Below are 19656 nucleotides of genomic sequence, written 5' to 3'. Positions count from 1 at the left end.
TCTGCACATTTATTTTTGGTTATCGTTCCAATGAAACGGACAGCTGATAAAATGTCTCCACTGAACGAATTCCACAGCTCGAAGCTGTGCTCAAAGCATTCGCGCTGAAGGCGTCTCGAGTTGATTGGTCAGTCAGCTGATCGACGTAGTTTGTAAACATGGAGCCGCTCTGTGTAATATGTCGCTCGTTTGTCGCGATTTCTTCTTAACGGTAAGCGTACCACAATTTGTTTCGTTGCATGTGTTTTGCCGTGGCATAACCTACGAAGTGCCTGCGTAATTTCCTGTCTTTGAATCAAACACCGCGACTGCTCAGCAGCTGTCATGACCACTCGGTAGGCCTAGACAGGAATTGGTTTTGGTCATGCTCTGGAATAATTTCGCATTAGCTGTGGTTGTTGGTGACAGTACTACAGCGACCGTTATACTGCTTACGCTAGCGTTTGGCTGACTTCAGCTTTGCCTTGTGGGGCGTGGCCAAACGCGACAGCGGCTCGATCTGCGACCCAACTCACCGACCGTCATCCGAAAGTCGTTTTAATTTTCGGATCGCATGCTGTCAACGCTTATGGGAAGGCGATCGCTAAAAGCAGAGCATTGCCTACTGGCTTAGTGTTGTCGGATCCGCCGAGGAAGATAATGCTAGTAGCAGATCCTTGACGTTATCGCAAATGTGTGTTGTTGCGAACGATTATGGGGGTAGTGTATCGTTTCATCTACACGGCACTCGACCAGCAGCAGCCAGCTAGCTCTCGCGTCATTTGCGGCGATTAATGCAAGAAACGGCTTAACTCGATTACCTTTATTCACTCCTGCTAAACACCCAGAGAAGCTCATTCCATAAGGGTAACGAACTTCCTGGTTTGATAAATATAACTGGTATCTTTAGCGGCGTGCACATGACCTACAAAGGCGCGTATTTACGCGTGTACTGTATCTAACAGCGCCGCGATGTGCGCACTTCGCCTGGGATTCGCTTCTCTTATGCCCAGATCGTGAAGCCCGAGAATTATTGCCTCACGCCCGCGTGGCGTTTGCATAAGCGAGTGTCTGGTTTTCTTAGACAGAATGAGCTGCGTGTAAGTGCTTCCCGAGACCATGGCGTACCGCTACAACGGCGAAGAAAGCGTTGTGCGGCTGCTTGGCGAACGACAAGTCAAGGTAAGTCGCTTGCGGCAACCCGATCGCTGCGCGCGTTTGTTTGTGCGCGTATCCGTTCGGATGTGTATTTCCAGTTTGTATGTATAGCTTCTGCGCCCTTCACCCTTATGCGCGTCGGCGCAAAGTATGCGCCATCATCGTGAAATTCTTTGTGGAGGAGATTCACGCGTGAACAATAATGGATTGTGCTTCATGGAAGCGGTTGCTATGCAGCTGGAGCAGCAGAAATGTCGGCGTAACTGAATGTGTGCTTGATGGCAAATGACCGGATCCGCTAGCAAATGCTGAGTGTTCCGTCGCATACTGCATTTCACGCCATTCTCCATGTCGTGCATTTTTGGTTAAGAAAAACAGAGCAGAATAATCCGTTGATCAGTTGAGCGCTACGGAACAGTTCATTTCTACAATATATCCATTCTTGTTGGAATTTATCACCATTTGATCAGCTCCACAGCTGTGTTCCGCGGGATATACACTTCTTAGTTCAGATAACACTGGCAGAAAGTTTATTAGATTTCAAGTATATTGCCTAGATCTTGCATCAAATGTTTTGTAGCTGTGACAGAATCAATATTAAATGTTCTTGAATACATAAATGATGCTCCCATATGGTATGGAATATGCTTTTGTTTTGATTCTCTTCGTGAATTTGGATGATGCATTGATGCAGCCTGGGTATCGTCATGGGAAACTGTCTTCATGTTCCAGGACAGATGCATTACGCGTGTGCAAAGGAAGTTGCAAGTTACAGAAGATCTGGTAGCAAGACTTGGCCTTGAGGCTGAACTTGAGGTAATGAACTAATAGTGTCTGATTTATAATTGTGTTGGAAATTGTAGTTCTAAGCTCATTGTACCACCGTACTCTAACGTGGTAGATGGAACCAAGTCGAAAATCTTAATGCTGCCTGGAAGCGTAATTGGTTGAAGTCATTGACAAGTACATAAAGTTATTCCAGTCACGGAATATTTTCTAAAATTTTATCGCGTCAGAATTAAAGCATAGAAATACAGTTATTATATAGAATGCCATTGACTGCTGCACCACAATATTTGTATTCAAAAACATTGATATCCCAAATGCTTTAGCATGACTATTGTTATCAATATGCAACCAGAAGCATTTCAGCAATGAACGTCTTAAATGGGCACACTTAAGGAAAATAATGTAACTGAGATTCTTTTTACGAGACTTGCGTATGTTTTGCTCTCTGCATAGGTAATTCGCAATAAGATGCAGCATCATATCATTGTAAAGTAAAAAAAAAAGACTTTATGGCAATTAGACCAGTTACTTTATCCTCAACAAGCCCATCTGTGTGCCTCCTCTATGCCCTATGGAATTTCGTAGCCCGCGTGCCGCTTCAGGACATTAAACTCCACAAGTTACAATTTCCTCTAGGGTGGAGTGAGCTGGAGAGTACTATGGTATTGTCTGGGAGAGACGTACCTGTCTGTGATGTGCAGTAATATACTGCTAACACAGTAAAAATAATAGGATTCAAAGAAAGGAAAGAAGTACAAAATAAATGAAACGGCTACTTTTATTTACTTGGCAAGGTAGCACCTTCCATAGTCCCGATTCAAAGGGGATGCCAATAATATTGGTTGAACAGTCTCGAAATAGCTTGGTATATGCTGTCCGATGCATGACTGGAACAGCCATTCTGTGGTGTTTGCTGGGATTGAACTAATGGTTGCAAAGGCTTAAAGCAAATATTAATTTTGCTAAGTCATTAATACGTAAGGGTTTTCCTTTAGGTGCAGAGCAGCATTTTTTTCTTTCTTTTTCTTTTTTATATACGCTGAACCATGCAAAAGCGGTATGTTCGGAGAGGAAGTTTAGTGAATATGGTGCTGCATGGAAAAAGCCTTTCATCAGATTGTCTTTGTTGCGTCTTCTCTGCAGGGTCATGCAGGTTGTGTAAACTGCTTGGAATGGAATCAGAAAGGAGAGTAAGTGAGGAATTGTCTAGTGTAGTGTTTTTTCATGCCTGCCTCTGGCATGGTTTACAGTGGATCATAATGGTTTACAGGATTCTTGCCAGTGGTTCAGACGATGTACAGATAATGTTATGGGATCCATTTCGGCATCGGAAGCTTCACACAATTCCAAGTGGACATCATGGCAACATATTCTCAATAAAGGTCAGTTTCAGCTGATGTCGCTATGGTTTCAGAGATATTTAGCTAAAAAGCACGTTGCATGGGTGCATCTTCCCTGTGTTTCTCTCGTGTACGTGGATTGTCTAATGTTTTGCGCACATCGTTCATCTGTAGTATTATCATGCGCCAACTAGGCCCAACAGAAGTGTTATTGAATTTCCTACGAATGTGTGTCCAAATAGCCCTTTGTTACTGTAAAATTAGTGGAATCAAAATAAGTATCTTGGCAAAAGGTGAGTCGCTTGCAAGTGCCATCAAGTGTTCTTAGACTGATGATGCTTTCACTTGATAAGCTTTCTGAATAAAATTATTCTCATATAATTAGGTAAAATAGGCCGGTGCATTTTGGATTTACACGTGGAGGCCTTGAAATCTTACCCTGTCATAGAGGGTCAACCCCGTCACTGTACATAATGTCACAAGTGCCCACACAAGCTGTCATGTGCTAAGTGGTTTTGGATACTATTGGGGATGGTTTAGTTTCACGCTCTCTCTGCTTGGAAACTGTCGAGTTTTGTGCGTAAATGCTTAGTGAAGGGAAGGCACTGTCGCTTGGCTCATCAGAAGCAAGTCTTTGGTGTGGCATTTGTATGTGTGCCGGGCTGGGAGCATGTGAAGGTGAACATTTTGCTGACATTTTTTCATAGTATCTGATGAACCCACGTGCAGGTATAGATGTAGCTTCTATTCCACCAAGCTGCTCAGTGGTGGTTAGTGGCTTCCCACTAATGTTTTGCCTTTGGTGCAGGCTATAAGTATTCTAGCCTTGCTATGGAATGCAGTTTTCTTGGCTTATGGAGGTAGCGAGCTGGCATATAGGCCAAACAAAACATTGTGTTGGCACCGAGAAAATGTTTAATGCCAAGCATAGAGTTGAGCAGCAGAAAGTGGCAATTTTAATGTGCACTGGACCATTTGCAGGGAGTTTCTCTCAGATAGTTCAAAACTCAGTCACAAATCAGTCTTTATTTTTTTAAAGTACAGGCAATACATACAGAATATTTGGACCGATAGCCATGTGGTGATATTACTGACTGCAAGCAGGGAGCTGGCATGCATCACTGTTTGAAAGCAGTAAGCTGCACAACACCCACTTAAGTGCGTCATAATGGTGCTGTTCTCAAACCTTCTCCTTCAGTTCCTGCCTTACTCTGATGACAGCCTGATGGTCAGCGGAGCAGCAGACTTCAAGATCCGCGTGCATGACATCCACGCCCGGGAGACCACCATGGTCTGCAGCTGTCACACCAGCCGAGTCAAGCGGCTAGCAACGGCAGCTAGTGTGCCCTTTGTGTTCTGGAGTGCAGCAGAGGACGGCGTCATTTTGTAAGTCGTGCCTCTTGCCCTAGGTTTGCTACTGCAGCTCTGCCTTCTTACTGGCTCGTGAGTGAATGTAATACTCTCTTGTTTGTGTGCCTGGATTTGGTTGGCTGTTGGCAGCATCAGTTCAGGCATGTTCAGTTGTGCTATGGGCTGTACCACAGCCTCCTTCGTGCAGTTTTATGCCTACCAGAACATCTATAAGGTGTCATATATTGAGTTGCGCAGCATCACTCTTGAGGGAGTGTCACTGATCAGGGCAAGCGGAGGGCAGCCCTGAATATTCTTACATTAACTTCAGTCTTGAAATGTAGCATAGAAGCAAAAAGACAGCAGCAGCATGTGAAATACTTGCAGTGCAATGCTGCAAAAGGTTGCCACAACTGCCACTGGTACCTTTTATTATGGAGAGCTCTCGCAGCTTTTGCTGTCTGCTGGTACTGCTTTATGATAGCTGTAGCAAGATTCGTCATTTTCATCATTTACACTGATGCAGAGAGTCCCTCGCGTCAGATGGTATGCACTAAACTGTATGAAGCAAGCCATAAAGGTGCCGGGAAGGTGTGGCTGTTCATGTTTGGCCGTGGTGGCTCTGCAGGCAATTCGACTACCGGACGCCGCACCAGTGCACATCGGACGCAAGTCATGTGTTAGTGAACCTTGGCTACCATCTGGGGCGCAACGTGGAGGCCAAGTGTATAGCTGTGAACCAGCTCCAACCACATCTGGTGGCTGTGGGTGCCAACGATTCGTACATCCGCCTATATGACAGGCGTATGATCAGCACCACAAAGGTGAGGACTTTTCCCGTTTAATTTCAATTAAATGCATAAGACACCAAGGCCAAAAAAAACAGGACAGAGACCCTTGGCCCGTTGTCCGGGGACTGCGCCAAGGCTGTCCAATGTCCCCACCTCTTCTCGTGATGCATGTGTGTGGGATGGAACGGCGTCTTACAGAAAGTGGGCTAGGTTTTGATCTCAGCCATATAAAGGGAGGCATCAACGTAATGCGACGTCTGCCAGTGCTCTTCTATGCAGATGACATTGTCCTGCTGGCTAGAGGCCCAGAGGAGCTCCAGCCTTTGCTGGACCTATTGCAAAGAGGGAACTGTGCAGGGGCTGGGTTTCAATGCAACGAAATCGGCGGCCCTGCTTTTCCCCAAACGAAGTGGTGACACAGAACTCTCCACTCCGCCTCCAGGGAGGCTGCATTGAATGGGCTGAGAGCTACCGATAACTGGGTGTAGAAATTGCGGCACAGCCAGACTACATCCGGCGATATGAAGAGCAGCTCAGAATGAAGGCTACGGCGCAGCGATCGTTCATGTAGTGGCGTGCACTGTAGGCCTTAGCCTTTTTGAAGTCGCGTGGTGTTTGTGGAAGACGGTGGCCGCGCCAGTCCTGACATTCGCCAACGCGGTCACCTGCGTATGAGCTGCGACGAGGCGGGTCGAGACCAAGCAACGGGAAGCTGGCCGTACCGCCCTGGGAGTACATTGATAGGCCCCAAATGAGGCCGTACAGGGCGAGCTCGGCTGGTCATCATTTGAGGCACGGGAAGCGGTCGCAAAGCTCATGTACGACAGATGCCCCTCCCAAATACCAGAAGAAAATGGCCAGGATGGTGTTCAAGTACATCCACTACCACTGCTTGAACACGAAATGGGTTGCGCGCACCAAGAAGCTCACGAACCGATATGATGTGGAGGCCGTCCGACTCACAGCGACACCTCGGCCTAACCAGCGACGAAAGGATCGAGACCAGATGAAAGGTGTGGAGCTAGAGGCATGGCAACGGTCAGCCAGGGAGAAACCGGCACTGGCACTGTACTGCACCCACAAGACAGCAGTCAAAAGGGAGGGGATATATGATAACTCCCGCGGCAGTGGACTCCTGTGCGAGGCCTGCAGTGGGGTACTGCGAGCATGCCTTGTGCGTGCAAAGTTCATTGCTGGTCTCGACACAACCTGTCACACGGCCGAGGAGTCTGTACGACACACTGTGCTGGATTGCCACCACCTGTGTCCCCCCCGATCGTCCCACACGACTTGCACGGGCAATGCAAGCATCACATGCTACCGATGCGATGCCAACCTGTGATGAGCTCTCGATAGCGATGGATTTTTGTGGGGAGAATGAGTACGTCCACTGGAAGGCAGTGGAATTCACCAAGCGGAGGCTGGAACACTGGCGGCGTACCCGAGAGGAATCCAGCACAACTGAGGGCCGCTAATTGGGCCGGCTGGGAACTGTGAAAGTTTTCCATTTTGTTTTTTAATTTTTTCTTAAACACTTCTGCCTGATCCGAACTTTCATTGATTGTCCATTGCAAAGGGAGGGCCACAAACATCATCATCAGACCTAGGGTCTTTCATAACACCAACTATTAGAGTTTTCTTCTTTTTCTCTCGGGCAGCCAGTGCAGTTTTCACGTTTCAGCTTGCAATTACAGCACAAGGCAGCATGCGTCTGGTGTGTTAGGGGGGATTTATGTAACTACTTATCAGAAGTCCTTAAACATCTGTGTTACTAAGGAAGGTAAATTGCCAACCTTCATTAGAAAGTCAATCATTAAGGATAGACTGCTTATGATGTCACTTGGTGAGAGCTGTCTTGGCCACATGGTGATATTGATTGCTGTGATACAGATGGCCCTTGCTTTGATTGATGAATGTGCATTCAATTCAGCACAAATACTGTGGTCAGACAACAGAAAAGAACTGAAAATGAAGCAGTGGGACATTCTGGTGATGTAAAGGACTGCTCTTTTTTCCGTGCAGCTCACAAGGTTCAGCAGTCTTTCCAAGCTAGATGCCGAGGCTGATAACCTCCCACCTGGCTGTGTAACTTATTTCGCCGCTGGTACGTACACATTCTGCTTATTGGTGGAAGTGCACCCAAGTTCTGCACCTCCAGGAATGCAGTGTCCTTGTTTGAATAATTGCAGCCAGCACCTGCCTAGTACCAGAGTCTCCACATTCGTTGTGTACTCAATTAGGAAAACAGAACTTGGCCTGAGCTGCATGCGGAATGGACACCCAATTCTGCTTAGTCGTTCCAGTCTTGTCTAGTGCACAGTAAAGAGTGCACAGTAAAGAGTGCTTTTGCATTGCCTCTATAGCGGGAAAAGCCTGTTTCTATGAGTAGGTTGTATGCTTGCATCCTTCCAGTTTGAGATATAGGTGATTGGCGGCTGACCATTGTGGCTTATGAATTTTCGAGACGGTGTTGAGATTGTCAAGAAAGGAGCTAGAAAGTTGTTTATGTGGGCTTTGTGCTCAAATATTCCCAAGGTCTAATCCCAGCTGTCATTGCGGTTGAATTTGCAATCAATGGGCATGACTTTGTTGACATTGTTCAGTGAACTTAATAATATTAGGTTACTGTGATATTCAGTTAATATGATGACTCAGGAAAACAAAAAACGGCTCTATTAATAGACTCTTATTGTGGAAAAACCAGCTTTTTGTAGAAAGTGAAAAAAAAAAATCCAAATGAGATGCTTCTTGAAACTTAATGTATCCATATTGGCTTGCATTATATCTGTTGTGTTTTTGTGTAGAGGAGCAGATTGTCTTTCTGTGTCTTGTTTTTCAGGGATTGTCAAGTCAGCTTATCTTGACCTTCATAGTCTCAGAAAGCCCCTACTAATCTTACAAGATTTATGCATGCCAGGAATAACTTAAAACAAGTTACCGAATTACTGCTGAATCCTTTTTGCTGCTTAGTCTTGCAGTGTCCTTTGACTAAAGTCTTATCATTTTTGTGGTTTCTTTGTCCACAGGTCACCTTCCATTAAAGTACCCTAGGAAGAGGTATCGCACTTTAGCCTCAACCTATGTTGCCTTCAGCCCTGATGGCAGCGAGCTTCTTGCCAATTTAGGTGGCGAGCAGATTTACTTATTTAACATCAACCACCCGCGGCAGCCAAAAAGCTTTGATCTGCAGAGCTTCACATCATCACTTCACTCAAATGGGTTGTGCAAAAGTGAGTGCCTCGATTGAGTGGCAGCAACAGATGTTCATTTATATTTGATTGAAACCGAAAGTTTTACTCTCTTTTTTATTTTACTGATTGGTAGAGGAAATATATGTAGCTGTGTGTTTCTGACCACATTTGAATTTCTGCATTCTACTCATAAATTATGAAAATGTAAAGCAGATTGATTGATTGCTCATTAGGACATGGAAATGGAAATTAGATGCACTTCCATAGACATGCCTGCACAAAATACATCCGTAATCTTATCTTTAGTACTGCTTTTGGAGCAGCAAGCACAAGACTTTTTCAATCACTGAGGTCTAGTGCAGTGAGTGATCTGCTTACACAGGAGTTAATATATGACACGTGCTAAGAAAAGCCTAAGCTGTGAATGACTCCAGTGGGTATAGAAAACTAAATGCTAGATTCATTTTCTGTTTGCATTTCTTGCTTTCTAGACTTGACTGAGGGAGCCAGTAGTCCTGCAAATGGGTTTAGTACTCACAAAAATGGCATCTCCCATGGAATGGTTTCGAATGGAATGAAGCAGAATGGGATAGTTTCATCTGCAGATGCTCCTCCTCCGAGTTCATCTAGTACAAAATGGGGGTATGAACATTTGATTGCTTTTTGGAATGTAGGTATGTGCTCTCCTTTTGTGTGTACCTGTTCACCTTGTTGCTGGCGGCATTAAGTACTTGATATTCCCACGCATTTTCGGTTTTCCAGGCTTCAGAATATTCATGTAATGTGTTCTCCGGTTTCCTGGTGAAGTAAGTGCCAGTCATTGCACCAGTCATTAATCTGAGGCAGCCAGTCACCTTTGTTTCGCTTGGAGCTGTAACAGAGTTGAGGCCAACTCAGTACAGCATGCACACTTACTTTTCTCAAAGGAAATTGTTATGAGAGTGCACTCGTCTATTTTTATGGAAGGGAACAGGAGCAATGAAAGCTGAATGAATGAAAGCACAGTTGATAAAATTTGTAGGTGTTTGGTTTCTGCTCCGTTCAAGTGACACTTGTTTTAGCCATGATTGCGACAGCTGAGTAAGTCAGTAAATAAATAATCCCACCCAATCGCTAAATCATATGCTGATGAACATGTTAGCCATAAGTAGCTGCTGTACAGAGTACCTGCAATCTTCAGGTTCATGTTCATTGATACTGTTAGCATATATACAAATTTAATACATATGTGATACCTTAGGAGGTCCGAAAGTTAGGGGGACCTCCCAGTACAGAGTGAGCAGATTCCCTTCACCTGTTTCAAATCCCTATTCTTTTGCGTACTTCAGTATTGCAGAGGGGAGATTGTAGCTGCTAGCCAGGTAACTTTAGCGCTACTTACAACTGGTGCCAACAAGAGGAAAGGTGTTCAGAAGGCAGACTAAGTGAACACAAGAAGTCGTGCAGCTAAAGCAGCTGTAAGCAGAGCACTGTAAGCAGATGCATAGCCTTCAGCATATATAGTAGAGCAGATTACTCCTACAGCCTAAGATTACTTTACTCTCATAGAAGCTCTATACTCTCTACGCAAAAGTAGGAAAGCCTCATAGGTGACAAGAGGCAATTCTTTACCCTTGCTAACTCCATTGGCAGAGACTGCCTTTGAAAAATTGTTGTGGTAGGAGATCCCTTGAGCAGTGCCTCATTGTAATTAACAGGTTTGAAAGTTTAATAAAAGGCATCTTGAGGCCTTATTAAGGCATGTGCCTGCTTGCATTGCTTTCTCTGACTAGCCCTGCTCTTGTCTTAGCTTTTCTTTGTTTCCCCATAGGCCTGCCAACAGCAAGCCTTTGCCGCCCCGAGTAGAGGCCATCAAGAGCAAAGCCAACGAGAAGTTTGGGAAGCAGAAGTACACGTTAGCCATCAACCTGTACAACCAGGCGATCCGCATGGTGGCTGACTCACCGGTTCTGTACTGCAATCGTGCGGCTGCCTTCATGAAGCGTGCATGGTGAGGTCATTGTGGCCTTTTTAATGCGGCAGGGTTAACTCATGTCCCTGGCCCTGAGTGAAAAATCCCTCCTCCTCCTCTTCCTCCTTGCACTGTACAGCCACTGCCCTAACAGATAGTGCGCGCAAGGAAAGAAAGGGACACCTGTCACATATTTTGGTGGACAACCAGGGAAGGAAAATGAAATGAAAATTGGTTTTAAGGGAAGGAAGTGAGGCCTGTCTGGCATATCTCTGTGGACACTGCACCATAAGGAAAGGAAAATGAAATGAACATTGATTTTAAGGAAAGGAAGTGACGCGCACATCCAAGGGGCATTCACCACTTTGCCACTTGCTGCCGGTTAGGCGTGGAAGCTATGCTGGGGTTCCTGGCATCGGTTTGTCAAAAGGATGTGCGGACGAACTATGACTGCAACTTGAGTCCGGCATGTTTCGGTAAGGCGCCTGGCAGTGCTTCTATGTGGTTCGCCGCTCCGCGTGTCCGTTTCACCGTACGTAGCAGAGCGATTTGTCTAACGAGCAAAGCGTCGCGCCGAACGGGCAATGCCGTTCTGTGGACTCCCTGGCAGTGCTGCAGCAAGCTGTCGTGTTCCACTCTTAAAGACGAAGCTTATGCGTCCTCCAATTTTTTTCTTGCCAAGACGGTGTCTTTTGCTGGCTTCATGCACACCAAGTAACTTTGGTCCAATCCAAAAGCCTTGCTGTTTTATTTTCTGCCATTCTTGCTGTCTGCTCATGATTCTGCTGGAAAGCAAATATCTTTGTAGTCAGTTATGCGGTTTTGTTTGGCTAATATTGTCTGTGATAAAAAAAAGTTTCTTCATAAAGAGGAATCAGCTTCATTACTAACTATTCTTGTGCCTTCCAAGATAGAAAATATGACTGTCATTTCACATGCTATGGAGAAGTTAATGTAGTTTAAATATAATATAGTTTAAATAAGTACACATGCTGCATGGTACAGTTGTTCTGTACACCTCAGTGTGCAGTTGGCAGAATTACGACAGGGAACATTGCAAGCACTGCTCTCAGCTGGTTGCATGCCCGTTCCATGGTGGCATGCCCTGTCATGCTGGCAGCTCTGTAGTTTTCAATGCCAGTCACATCACTCACTTTGCTATGTAGGCAATGGGAGGACCGCTTTGGATGCTTCTGTTTGTTTATTTTCCATGTGGCACTGCTTGTGTGGAGCTTATGTCAGTAGTGCGAGCTGCTGGCATGGCTGGCTAATGCTCTTTTCTAAAGCGCGCCACCGCAAGAAGAAAAAAAAAATGGAATGCAGGAATTTGGTCTCCCATTGCTGATGTGGCACCTTCACGAAATGCCAACAGAAGACGGCACTGTAGCCATTACTATCTGTGGCAGATGCTGATAGAAGCACATACGAGTGTTGGCTGCCAGTTTGACTTTGTTTTCTCTTCATATGGTTGCGTGGACACGTTCAGCAGCAGTGTAAGTTTTTCACTCGTGGTTTTTCACCCACATCATGGCACAAAGCAGACTGTGTCATTATAGCGCCGCCTTCAAGTGAGTTGTGCTCGCTGAAGGGCAGTCTTCAAACCTGCCAGCCGGCCGGGACTTTGGCATGGACAAAAAGAATGATCGCCATTGGAGGGGGCAGCGGGATGGAACTTCTTGCTTGCACTGCAGCGAGGATCGCCCGAAAAAAGGCTGCCATCCCGAATCTGAATCAGCACTGCCAGAGTTCGTGTAATCGTCAGCGGCACTTCCAGTGACCACAGAAGTGCTACAGGTCAAAGCGAGAGAGCTGGCAAGAGAGCGAGGCATTCCATGGGACCAACAAGCCGCATCAAGCGTTTGTCAATCACTGCAGGCTGGGATGACATTGTGGAAAGCTTCTTTGCACAATCATTCCGAAAGTGCAGCATTAAAATAAATGCCGCTTGTGTGCCGTCCCTGCTGTCGTTATCAATTGTTTTCATGGCCAGCTCACATTGGAGGAAAGAAAGTTCTTTTTATTATTTTGCCTTCAGCTTTCGGGTTTCGGCTTAAAATCAAGGCCAGTACAGTCAATACGAAGTCAATACGGTAACTTTGCATATCCGATCTGGGCTAACAAAGATTTTGAAAATTGTTTGGATTAACCGAAAGAATGCATTATCTGATTTCGAATTATCTCAAGTCTATTTTAATACAGTGCAGTTTTAGTGGAATAGCCTTTTGCAAAATGTGTCAACGTTAGTATTCCTTCTTCTTCATGCAGGGATGGGGATATGTACGCTGCCCTTCGGGACTGCCACGTGTCCATGCAGCTGGATGCGGACTATGTGAAAGCGCACCTCCGGCTGGTGCGTTGCTTGTACGAGCTACGCTGGACCAAAGAGGCCCTGGACTGCCTGCAGGCCTTCAAGGCTCGCTTCCCCGAGTGTGCCCTGGGACAGGCCTGCCAGGCACTGGACCGAGACATCAAGGCTGCCATATTCTCCAAGACTGACAATGGTACTGTGCCCTCCCTATCACCTCGTACTTGTGCACTTTTTTTGTATCTTAGCTGTGTGTTGCATGGCTGTGCTGAAGTTTCCCCGCCTACCACTAGCGCCGCCTAGCGGCCATCACCTGCACTGTTTGGTAGGACGGGGCAGCTACTGTGGCTAGAAATGCGGAACGGCGACCGATGAAACGCCACTTTGAAGAGGGCTATGATAAGAGTGTTTCCGGCGTGGACGCGCGAATAAAAGCGGCAGCGAGATAGATTCAGGTGGTTGAACGAGCACGGCAAATCCGCATGCGGCTCATTTGTTCATTGGTTTGTCGTGCAAGCTTCAGTTTTCTTAATGCAATGCGGCTTTGCCGCTTGTGGTGCATGTAAGGTGCGCAGAGAAGACGGCAAACAATGCAAGCCGCGGCCGACGTATGAAGGAGCAATTATTTATGTCGGGAATGCCAAGCGACGTAATGCACCACCTTTGACATCTTTCCCCGCTTCATACCATTGTGAGGCTCCTACAGTGGCTCCTTAAGGATGGCTGAGATGCCTAAGTAAGCTGTGCACTCTAAAAACAATTTACCGGGTCGGCGTTGCTCGCTGAGACAGCAACTAAACCCACATCGCTTCAACTGCACTCGGATCACTTTTGTTTTTTAGTTGCTTCAGTGTTACTATTTTCTTGTGTACGTGGCACGAAAACTTTCACGCAGTATTTGTTTCAGGATACATGCTTATCCCACATAGCTTCGTCCGTTCTACATCGAACCGAAACAAATTTTTTGTATTTAAATGTGCTGCTGTAGGCTGTGCTTTACAATTACACTTCGCTTTGTTGAGGTAGGTATGCCGTTATTGGCTGCAGCATGGCTTTCTCAATTTTGTCCTAAAGTGCACTGAAGGTGAAGAGGAAGGCATGTTATGTTCATACCAGCCTTAAGTTTTGTAGAGTGATGCAGACAATAGACAGAAACTTGTTTTTCCAGTTTTCTCGAAATAACTATTTCATTGTGTGACACTGAATGAAACAACTTCCAACGTTGCAAGTTCTCAGGCAGACTAGTCTGCTGCAGATGATCACTGCGTCATCCCCGCATCTGCGTCTTTTTGGGGTGTCTACCGCAGTCGTGTATTACAACGGCGGCATCCTGTAGCGGCACCATGCTTGCAGTGCCCTGAAAGCAAGCCTTACAGGTGCCTGATATATATGATGCACCTGTGGACTCGCGCTGTTAATCTAGACAGCATGAAGAGTGGCAACCTCGATAAAACCCATGTAATGGCAGTCATAAACGATCATAAGCTAGTACACATGTATTGAGGTGCAAGGACAGGCATATTTGTTTCACGCCCAAGCATGCTTCTATACATGTCCTCAGACTCACTACATGCGTTTTAAATTATGACGCGTTAAGGCCAACCAAAGTGGACAGATTTTGGCCTGGTTAATATACTTGCACAGTTTTTCGAAAGCACAAGAACAAATGTTGAACAACTTTTCTGTGCGTAGCGCGTGTAGTTCGCGAAAGTCCATTTGAATATTGAACTTGTGCATTGGCACAAAGCTTGGTTGCTTCAGAGTTTCCTTACCGGGGTACACTTATTCTGCTGTGCGAATTCTTCCGCCTTTCACAGAAAAACCGGAGTGCAAAAAAAAAAAAAACACTCAAAAGGAGTTATACTTCGAAAGCCGTAGTGCAGCATCAACGGCGCCATGTTTCCCGCAGTGCTGCGAAAGCATAGCCTGTGTCGAAGCTGCCAGGCGACTGCGGCGATCAAGACGTGTTGCTAAACTAATCTCGAAAAGTTCTTGCTCTTCAGAACAGTAAAGCCGAGAAAGGAACTCTACGAACGCAACAGAAAGCTGAGGAGCCGGCGATCGCGCCACCCACGCTCCAACGGCATCGTCTGCTCCGCCCTACTATGTGATTACTCATTTGAAAACCAGGTGGCGCTGGGCGTCAAATTTAGGAGCGCCTTTAGGCAGCAACGGTTCCCTATGTAGCATCATAGCTAAGATGTGTCAAGGTTTAAATGAATATGGAACGCTATACAGGTGCCTCTTTTCGTTAGGTCTTAAGGCACCTATTTTCCTGCGATTTCACAAAAAGCTGCGAGTTTAAGCATGTTTTGCGGAATTTTGTGTGAGCAGCCGCATTCTCTTTTTTTGTATACTAGTGTTGCTACGGACATCATCAATGGGTTTGACAGAACAACAAGAAAATATGTTTGTGTGTATGTCGACATTATATAAGAGGCCACAATCAAAAGCAGCAAAGCAGCCTCCGTGCTGCCTTTTCTCGGTGTTTAGAGCTGCCTAGTCATGAGCCCATTTGCTGTTCTTTCGTTTCCCTACTCTGCTCAACTTCATCAGTGCCTTCTCTTTTTCAATGGCCCGCGCCATTCTACTTGCACGCCACGCGTTTTGCCTCAAGGTCATGTTAATGGTGGTGATGGAATATGCACCACTTTGCTAGTTGACAGTTTGTCGCTTTGTACTCAGACTTCCTGTTAAGCACAAAATGTTACCATGGTAGTGAAGGTGAGGTATTCTTGACCCACTTGTAAGTCGAATTGCATTCATAATTCACATTTTACTTCCAGAGTGGATAGCTTTCTTGCAATAGTAGCTAGTTTTGTCCCCAGAATGTCTCCAGAAGTGTGTGGATTCCTGTCCTCTGGCTGGCACAGACTCCGAGGAAGGGAGCCGGTCCGAATCTCAAAGCTCCAATGGCAGCGCCAACTCGAGCCCCAAACATAGGAGGCAGCCACAGATCTCGGAGCAAGAAAAGGCATGGCGAGCCCTGGCCTTTGACTACGAGTCCCGATTCTGTGGTCACTGCAACACCACCACAGACATCAAAGAGGCTAATTTCTTTGGCAGGTGTGTAGCTACACGTTCATCACTGACTTGTGTGATGTATAGGGCAGTTGGAAGGGGCGGGGGTGCCATAAGAGTGGCACATGCAAAGAAGTCTGAAAAGTTAATAAAACATGCAGAATAGATGTAGCTGTGAGCATAACATTTTCTGGCTGCTGCTGGATTAGCATAGAGGATAAAATCAGTCGTGATATAACAGTGCACCACAGTAAAGGTCTTTCATGCAACTTTTTTAAATAGGGCAGTTATACTTGTTAGCATCCACCTAAGTGCATCCATATTGTTACAGAGGAACGCTATGCAGTTTCACAGAAAGTTCCTAGTTGAAGAAAAAATCATCTGGACCTGGGGTGTGCACCCGGGACCGCCGCCTTAACCAGGACAGTCGCTCTACCAACTGGGCTAGGTAACCAGGACTGCTAGCATAATGAAGAGCGAGATCAAACTGATCACTTTTTTTACTTAATATAGGCCAGACTATGTACATCGCATTATCTTTTTTTTTATTGCTGTGGCTGTAGAAAATTCTAACGTTCATTCAGAGAAGCTCAAACGGAGCTGGGGAAAGTGATGGGGCTAGCTGACATAGCGTACTTCTGCTATTGTTTCTATGAGTTTGCATGGAGGAACTAAGATATTAAACGAGACTTCTTGGTAAACTTGGAAATCTTAAAGCACATTCATGAAAACAGATATTACCTCTCTCTAACAAACACGGATATTACAATTTATTGGCTATATTGAACTCCTCTAAATATCTTTATTAAAGATATGTAGTTTTCACTTCATGTAGTATATTGAATGTCGTTGAGCATAAAATCGTACTATATCGAACTTGCCAGTGCCAAGCAGTGCCTGCTCCAGTGGCAGGCAGCAGGTTTCGCTGCACTACAGAAATAACTGATGGTGCAATACGCATTCCTGCCAAATTTCGCGCTTATAAGTGTTATCGTGCACTTGCCAACATAGCCACAGAAGCTAGGCGGAATGCCAGGCTGTCCAGAAGTGGTGAAAGTGGCAACAACGTTCGCTCTGACGTGCATTTTTTTTGGTAAAGAAATTATCACGAACATAGAGACAAAAGACAACGGAGGAGACACATATGACGATTAACAAGCGATATTTGTCTCTATTTTTGCGCTAATCTCTTTACATTATGCACCATTAATTAGCCTTACACCGCACCCTTGTGTGCATTTTACACGACATGGCTGTAATGAGGAAAAGTCGTTCTAGTAGGCGCTTGGCCTGGTGCTGCTGTGCGGGGAAGCCAACCTAACTGGCGGCCAGTTTTTTGCGGTCTTTGGAATTGCCACGGGTGCTCGCGAAACGGCTCTAAATTTTTGAGAAAGGTCTCCCCACTTCTCTAGTAAGGGTCACCTCAGGTGCTTTCCCTTCAATGACAAAACTGCGCTGCTCTTGGGTGCGTTTTTTTAAATGAAATTTGCATAATGAGATGTGCATAATTCTGTTTTATGGCTTGCAGTGCTGGTCAGTACGTGGTGGCAGGATCGGACGATGGGTCATTCTTCGTGTGGGACAAGCACAGCACCAACCTTATTCGGGTGATGCGTGGTGATGACTCTATCGTCAACTGCTTGCAACCGCACCCCAGCACCTGTCTCCTCGCCACTAGTGGAATTGACCCCGTAGTCAGACTATGGAGCCCAAAGCCAGAGGTGACTGCTTGCCTGCAGCTGTGCGCATCTTCAGAGTGTAGACATTGCGTGCCTGTGCACCCCTTGACACAAGCGCCGGCAATGGTGGTTTACACAGCGCGTTGCTGCACATCCAACTGTAGCACTGTATGCTTAGAAAGCCGATAAGTACTTGAGGTTTGGAGAGGAGCGCAGCAGTTCAACCAGAACGCTATAAAACATCCTCTACACTGAAATGCTATGAAGGAAGCGATTTGGCGAGCTCGGGAATGGGAGTGTAAATTCTCAACCCCTTACCACAGCTAAGGCTTAAACATTCACGTCGCACACTCATAACAATCCTCTGAATTTTTTTTTAACCTTGCGCAGAAAATATGCATCTGACCATTGGGGCCAGTGTTCAGCATGTTCGCTTTATCTTGCCGTGATTGGGTGGTGCTCCTGTCTATCGCAAAATCATCAGGTGTCACATCGTGATACAGCAGACACCTTTCGAAGTGAACGATGCTGAACACTGGCAACACGAATGAGTCTGGTCGCGTACTTTTGTTGATGATGGACGGACCAACAGACTGGCATATAATATGAAATTTCGACTTTCCCCCAAAAACATTTGTTGAAGAAACTTTTTCCCTGCATAATGAAGCCTCCCCAAAATTGAACTTATCTGGAAAACAAGCGGGCTCATTACGTGAGTATATATACAGTAATTACTGAGTTTATCAACTAACACAGAAAAGCATCTCGGTTGTGGGAAGAGTGCCAAATTTGTGTGAAACAAAGAAATCGCCGCAACTTATTGCAGCGCCGGAAAGCAAAATGCCTGAAATGTCTGAAGGTGTGTGGGAATGAGCTTGCTCTATCGGCTGGACCACGAGACAGCGCAGCAACAACTTTTTTTTTTCTGGGAACAGAAATCCCCGATACTTCTGTGACCAATGGTGCTCAACTGTGTAAACGTCGGAAAGCGTTTACGCTTTTCTGGAATCGCCAGTGGCTTTCTTCAACAATCTTTATAAACTACTATATATAGCACATAGTTTTCTCGACATTCTTGCAGGAGCTAGAAAGATAGCTGAAATTTCAGGAAGTCTTGTGTCAAGCACAACATTTCGCTGCCATGTAAACCATGCCTCTTGGATGTTTGCCCACTTGGGACCCGCCATCGTGGCTCAGTGGCTTTAGCGTTCGACTGATCCAGAGATATAGGTTTGATCTGGGCCACGGAGGCGAAACACAAGAACACCTGTGTGCTGTGCGATATCAGCGCGTTAAAGAAACCCAGGTGGTCTAAATTAATCCAGAGCCCTCTGCTACGCCATACCTCGTAGCCCATGCATTGCTTCAAGATATTAAATTCCACTGCTTGCAATTTACAGTCAATTTGTCCACACAGGATGGGAAGAAAGAAGATCGGGAAGTTATCGATTCCGAGGACGCAGCAGTGGCCAACCAGCGGCGCATGAATGCCGACCCGCTGGAAGTGATGCTCATGAACATGGGCTACCGTGTTCCTGGGCTCTTAGAGTCCGACGAAGGGGAGGCCGAGGGCCGCAGTGGCGAAGCCAACGTTGTCTCCTGTCGGCCCAGCTAGGACCTGCTCTATTCCCGTTGCCAAGGCAGCCACCTCAATAATGCCTGGGGTTTTGTTGCTGACAAAGAGTGGCACCACCGGTGTAGCAACGGAATAAGTTTGCGGAGCCCCATTTTTTTCTCCGTTTCTGTCCCTAATGGCTTGGGCTATCAACTAACAGTGCCAGAGGTGAAACAAAAGCGACGATAACAGTAATAAATTTGAAAATAAATCCATTTTGCTGTTGCATGCTACATTTCTAGGTGGAGGTAACGCTGCTGCTTGTAGGAAACCGCTTCACCGAAGCAGCAGTAAAGGTATATATAATGCCTTTTGCAACTGAAAAAAAAAAAAAAAAACTGCAATCGCCACCTCTTGCACTTGGAAAGGCAAGCAAAGTGCAGGACGCACAGTATCAGCGACTGTTCCTAAAAGGAACACTGAGGAGAAATTGAAGTTGGCTTCTATCGATAGAATAGCAGCTCCTGATCACAATGTAGAAAATAGC

The 19656-nt window shown here is 45.9% G+C and overlaps 1 protein-coding gene across 3 annotated transcripts; it reads left to right on the top strand.

Annotated features, from left to right (window-relative positions):
• The first annotated feature begins 86 nt into the window (after window positions 1–86).
• adp (WD and tetratricopeptide repeats 1) lies at window positions 87–19380 on the top strand. 3 transcript variants are annotated; one of them, XM_077632149.1, is made up of 15 exons: window positions 87–211; window positions 1068–1161; window positions 1870–1953; window positions 3070–3116; window positions 3197–3308; window positions 4465–4652; window positions 5245–5440; window positions 7430–7511; window positions 8434–8637; window positions 9090–9240; window positions 10409–10588; window positions 12815–13050; window positions 15728–15920; window positions 17404–17596; window positions 18972–19380. In XM_077632149.1, the coding sequence occupies exons 2-15, from the start codon at window positions 1099–1101 to the stop codon at window positions 19167–19169; spliced, it is 2127 nt and encodes a 708-aa protein (XP_077488275.1). In that variant the 5' UTR covers window positions 87–211; window positions 1068–1098; the 3' UTR covers window positions 19170–19380. The 3 variants fall into 3 exon arrangements, with proteins under 3 accessions (XP_077488275.1, XP_077488273.1, XP_077488274.1); XM_077632147.1 differs by having other exon boundaries at window positions 93–211; window positions 1064–1161; XM_077632148.1 differs by lacking the exon at window positions 87–211 and having other exon boundaries at window positions 322–1161.
• Window positions 19381–19656: the final 276 nt, after the last annotated feature.

The sequence above is a fragment of the Amblyomma americanum genome, chromosome 7 (genome assembly GCF_052857255.1).
Source record: "Amblyomma americanum isolate KBUSLIRL-KWMA chromosome 7, ASM5285725v1, whole genome shotgun sequence".
Taxonomy (NCBI): domain Eukaryota; kingdom Metazoa; phylum Arthropoda; class Arachnida; order Ixodida; family Ixodidae; genus Amblyomma; species Amblyomma americanum.
Note: the sequence above shows the minus strand (reverse complement) of the source record. Positions and strands in the feature narration are given on the sequence as shown.

Excerpts from the sequence above, each read along its gene's own strand:
- adp (XM_077632149.1), top strand. The coding sequence starts at position 1,099 with ATGGCGTACCGCTACAACGGCGAAGAAAGCGTTGTGCGGCTGCTTGGC. Across the intron at positions 1,954-3,069 it reads GCCTTGAGGCTGAACTTGAG|GGTCATGCAGGTTGTGTAAA; the intron begins GTAATGAACTAA and ends TCTTCTCTGCAG. Across the intron at positions 17,597-18,971 it reads TATGGAGCCCAAAGCCAGAG|GATGGGAAGAAAGAAGATCG; the intron begins GTGACTGCTTGC and ends TTGTCCACACAG.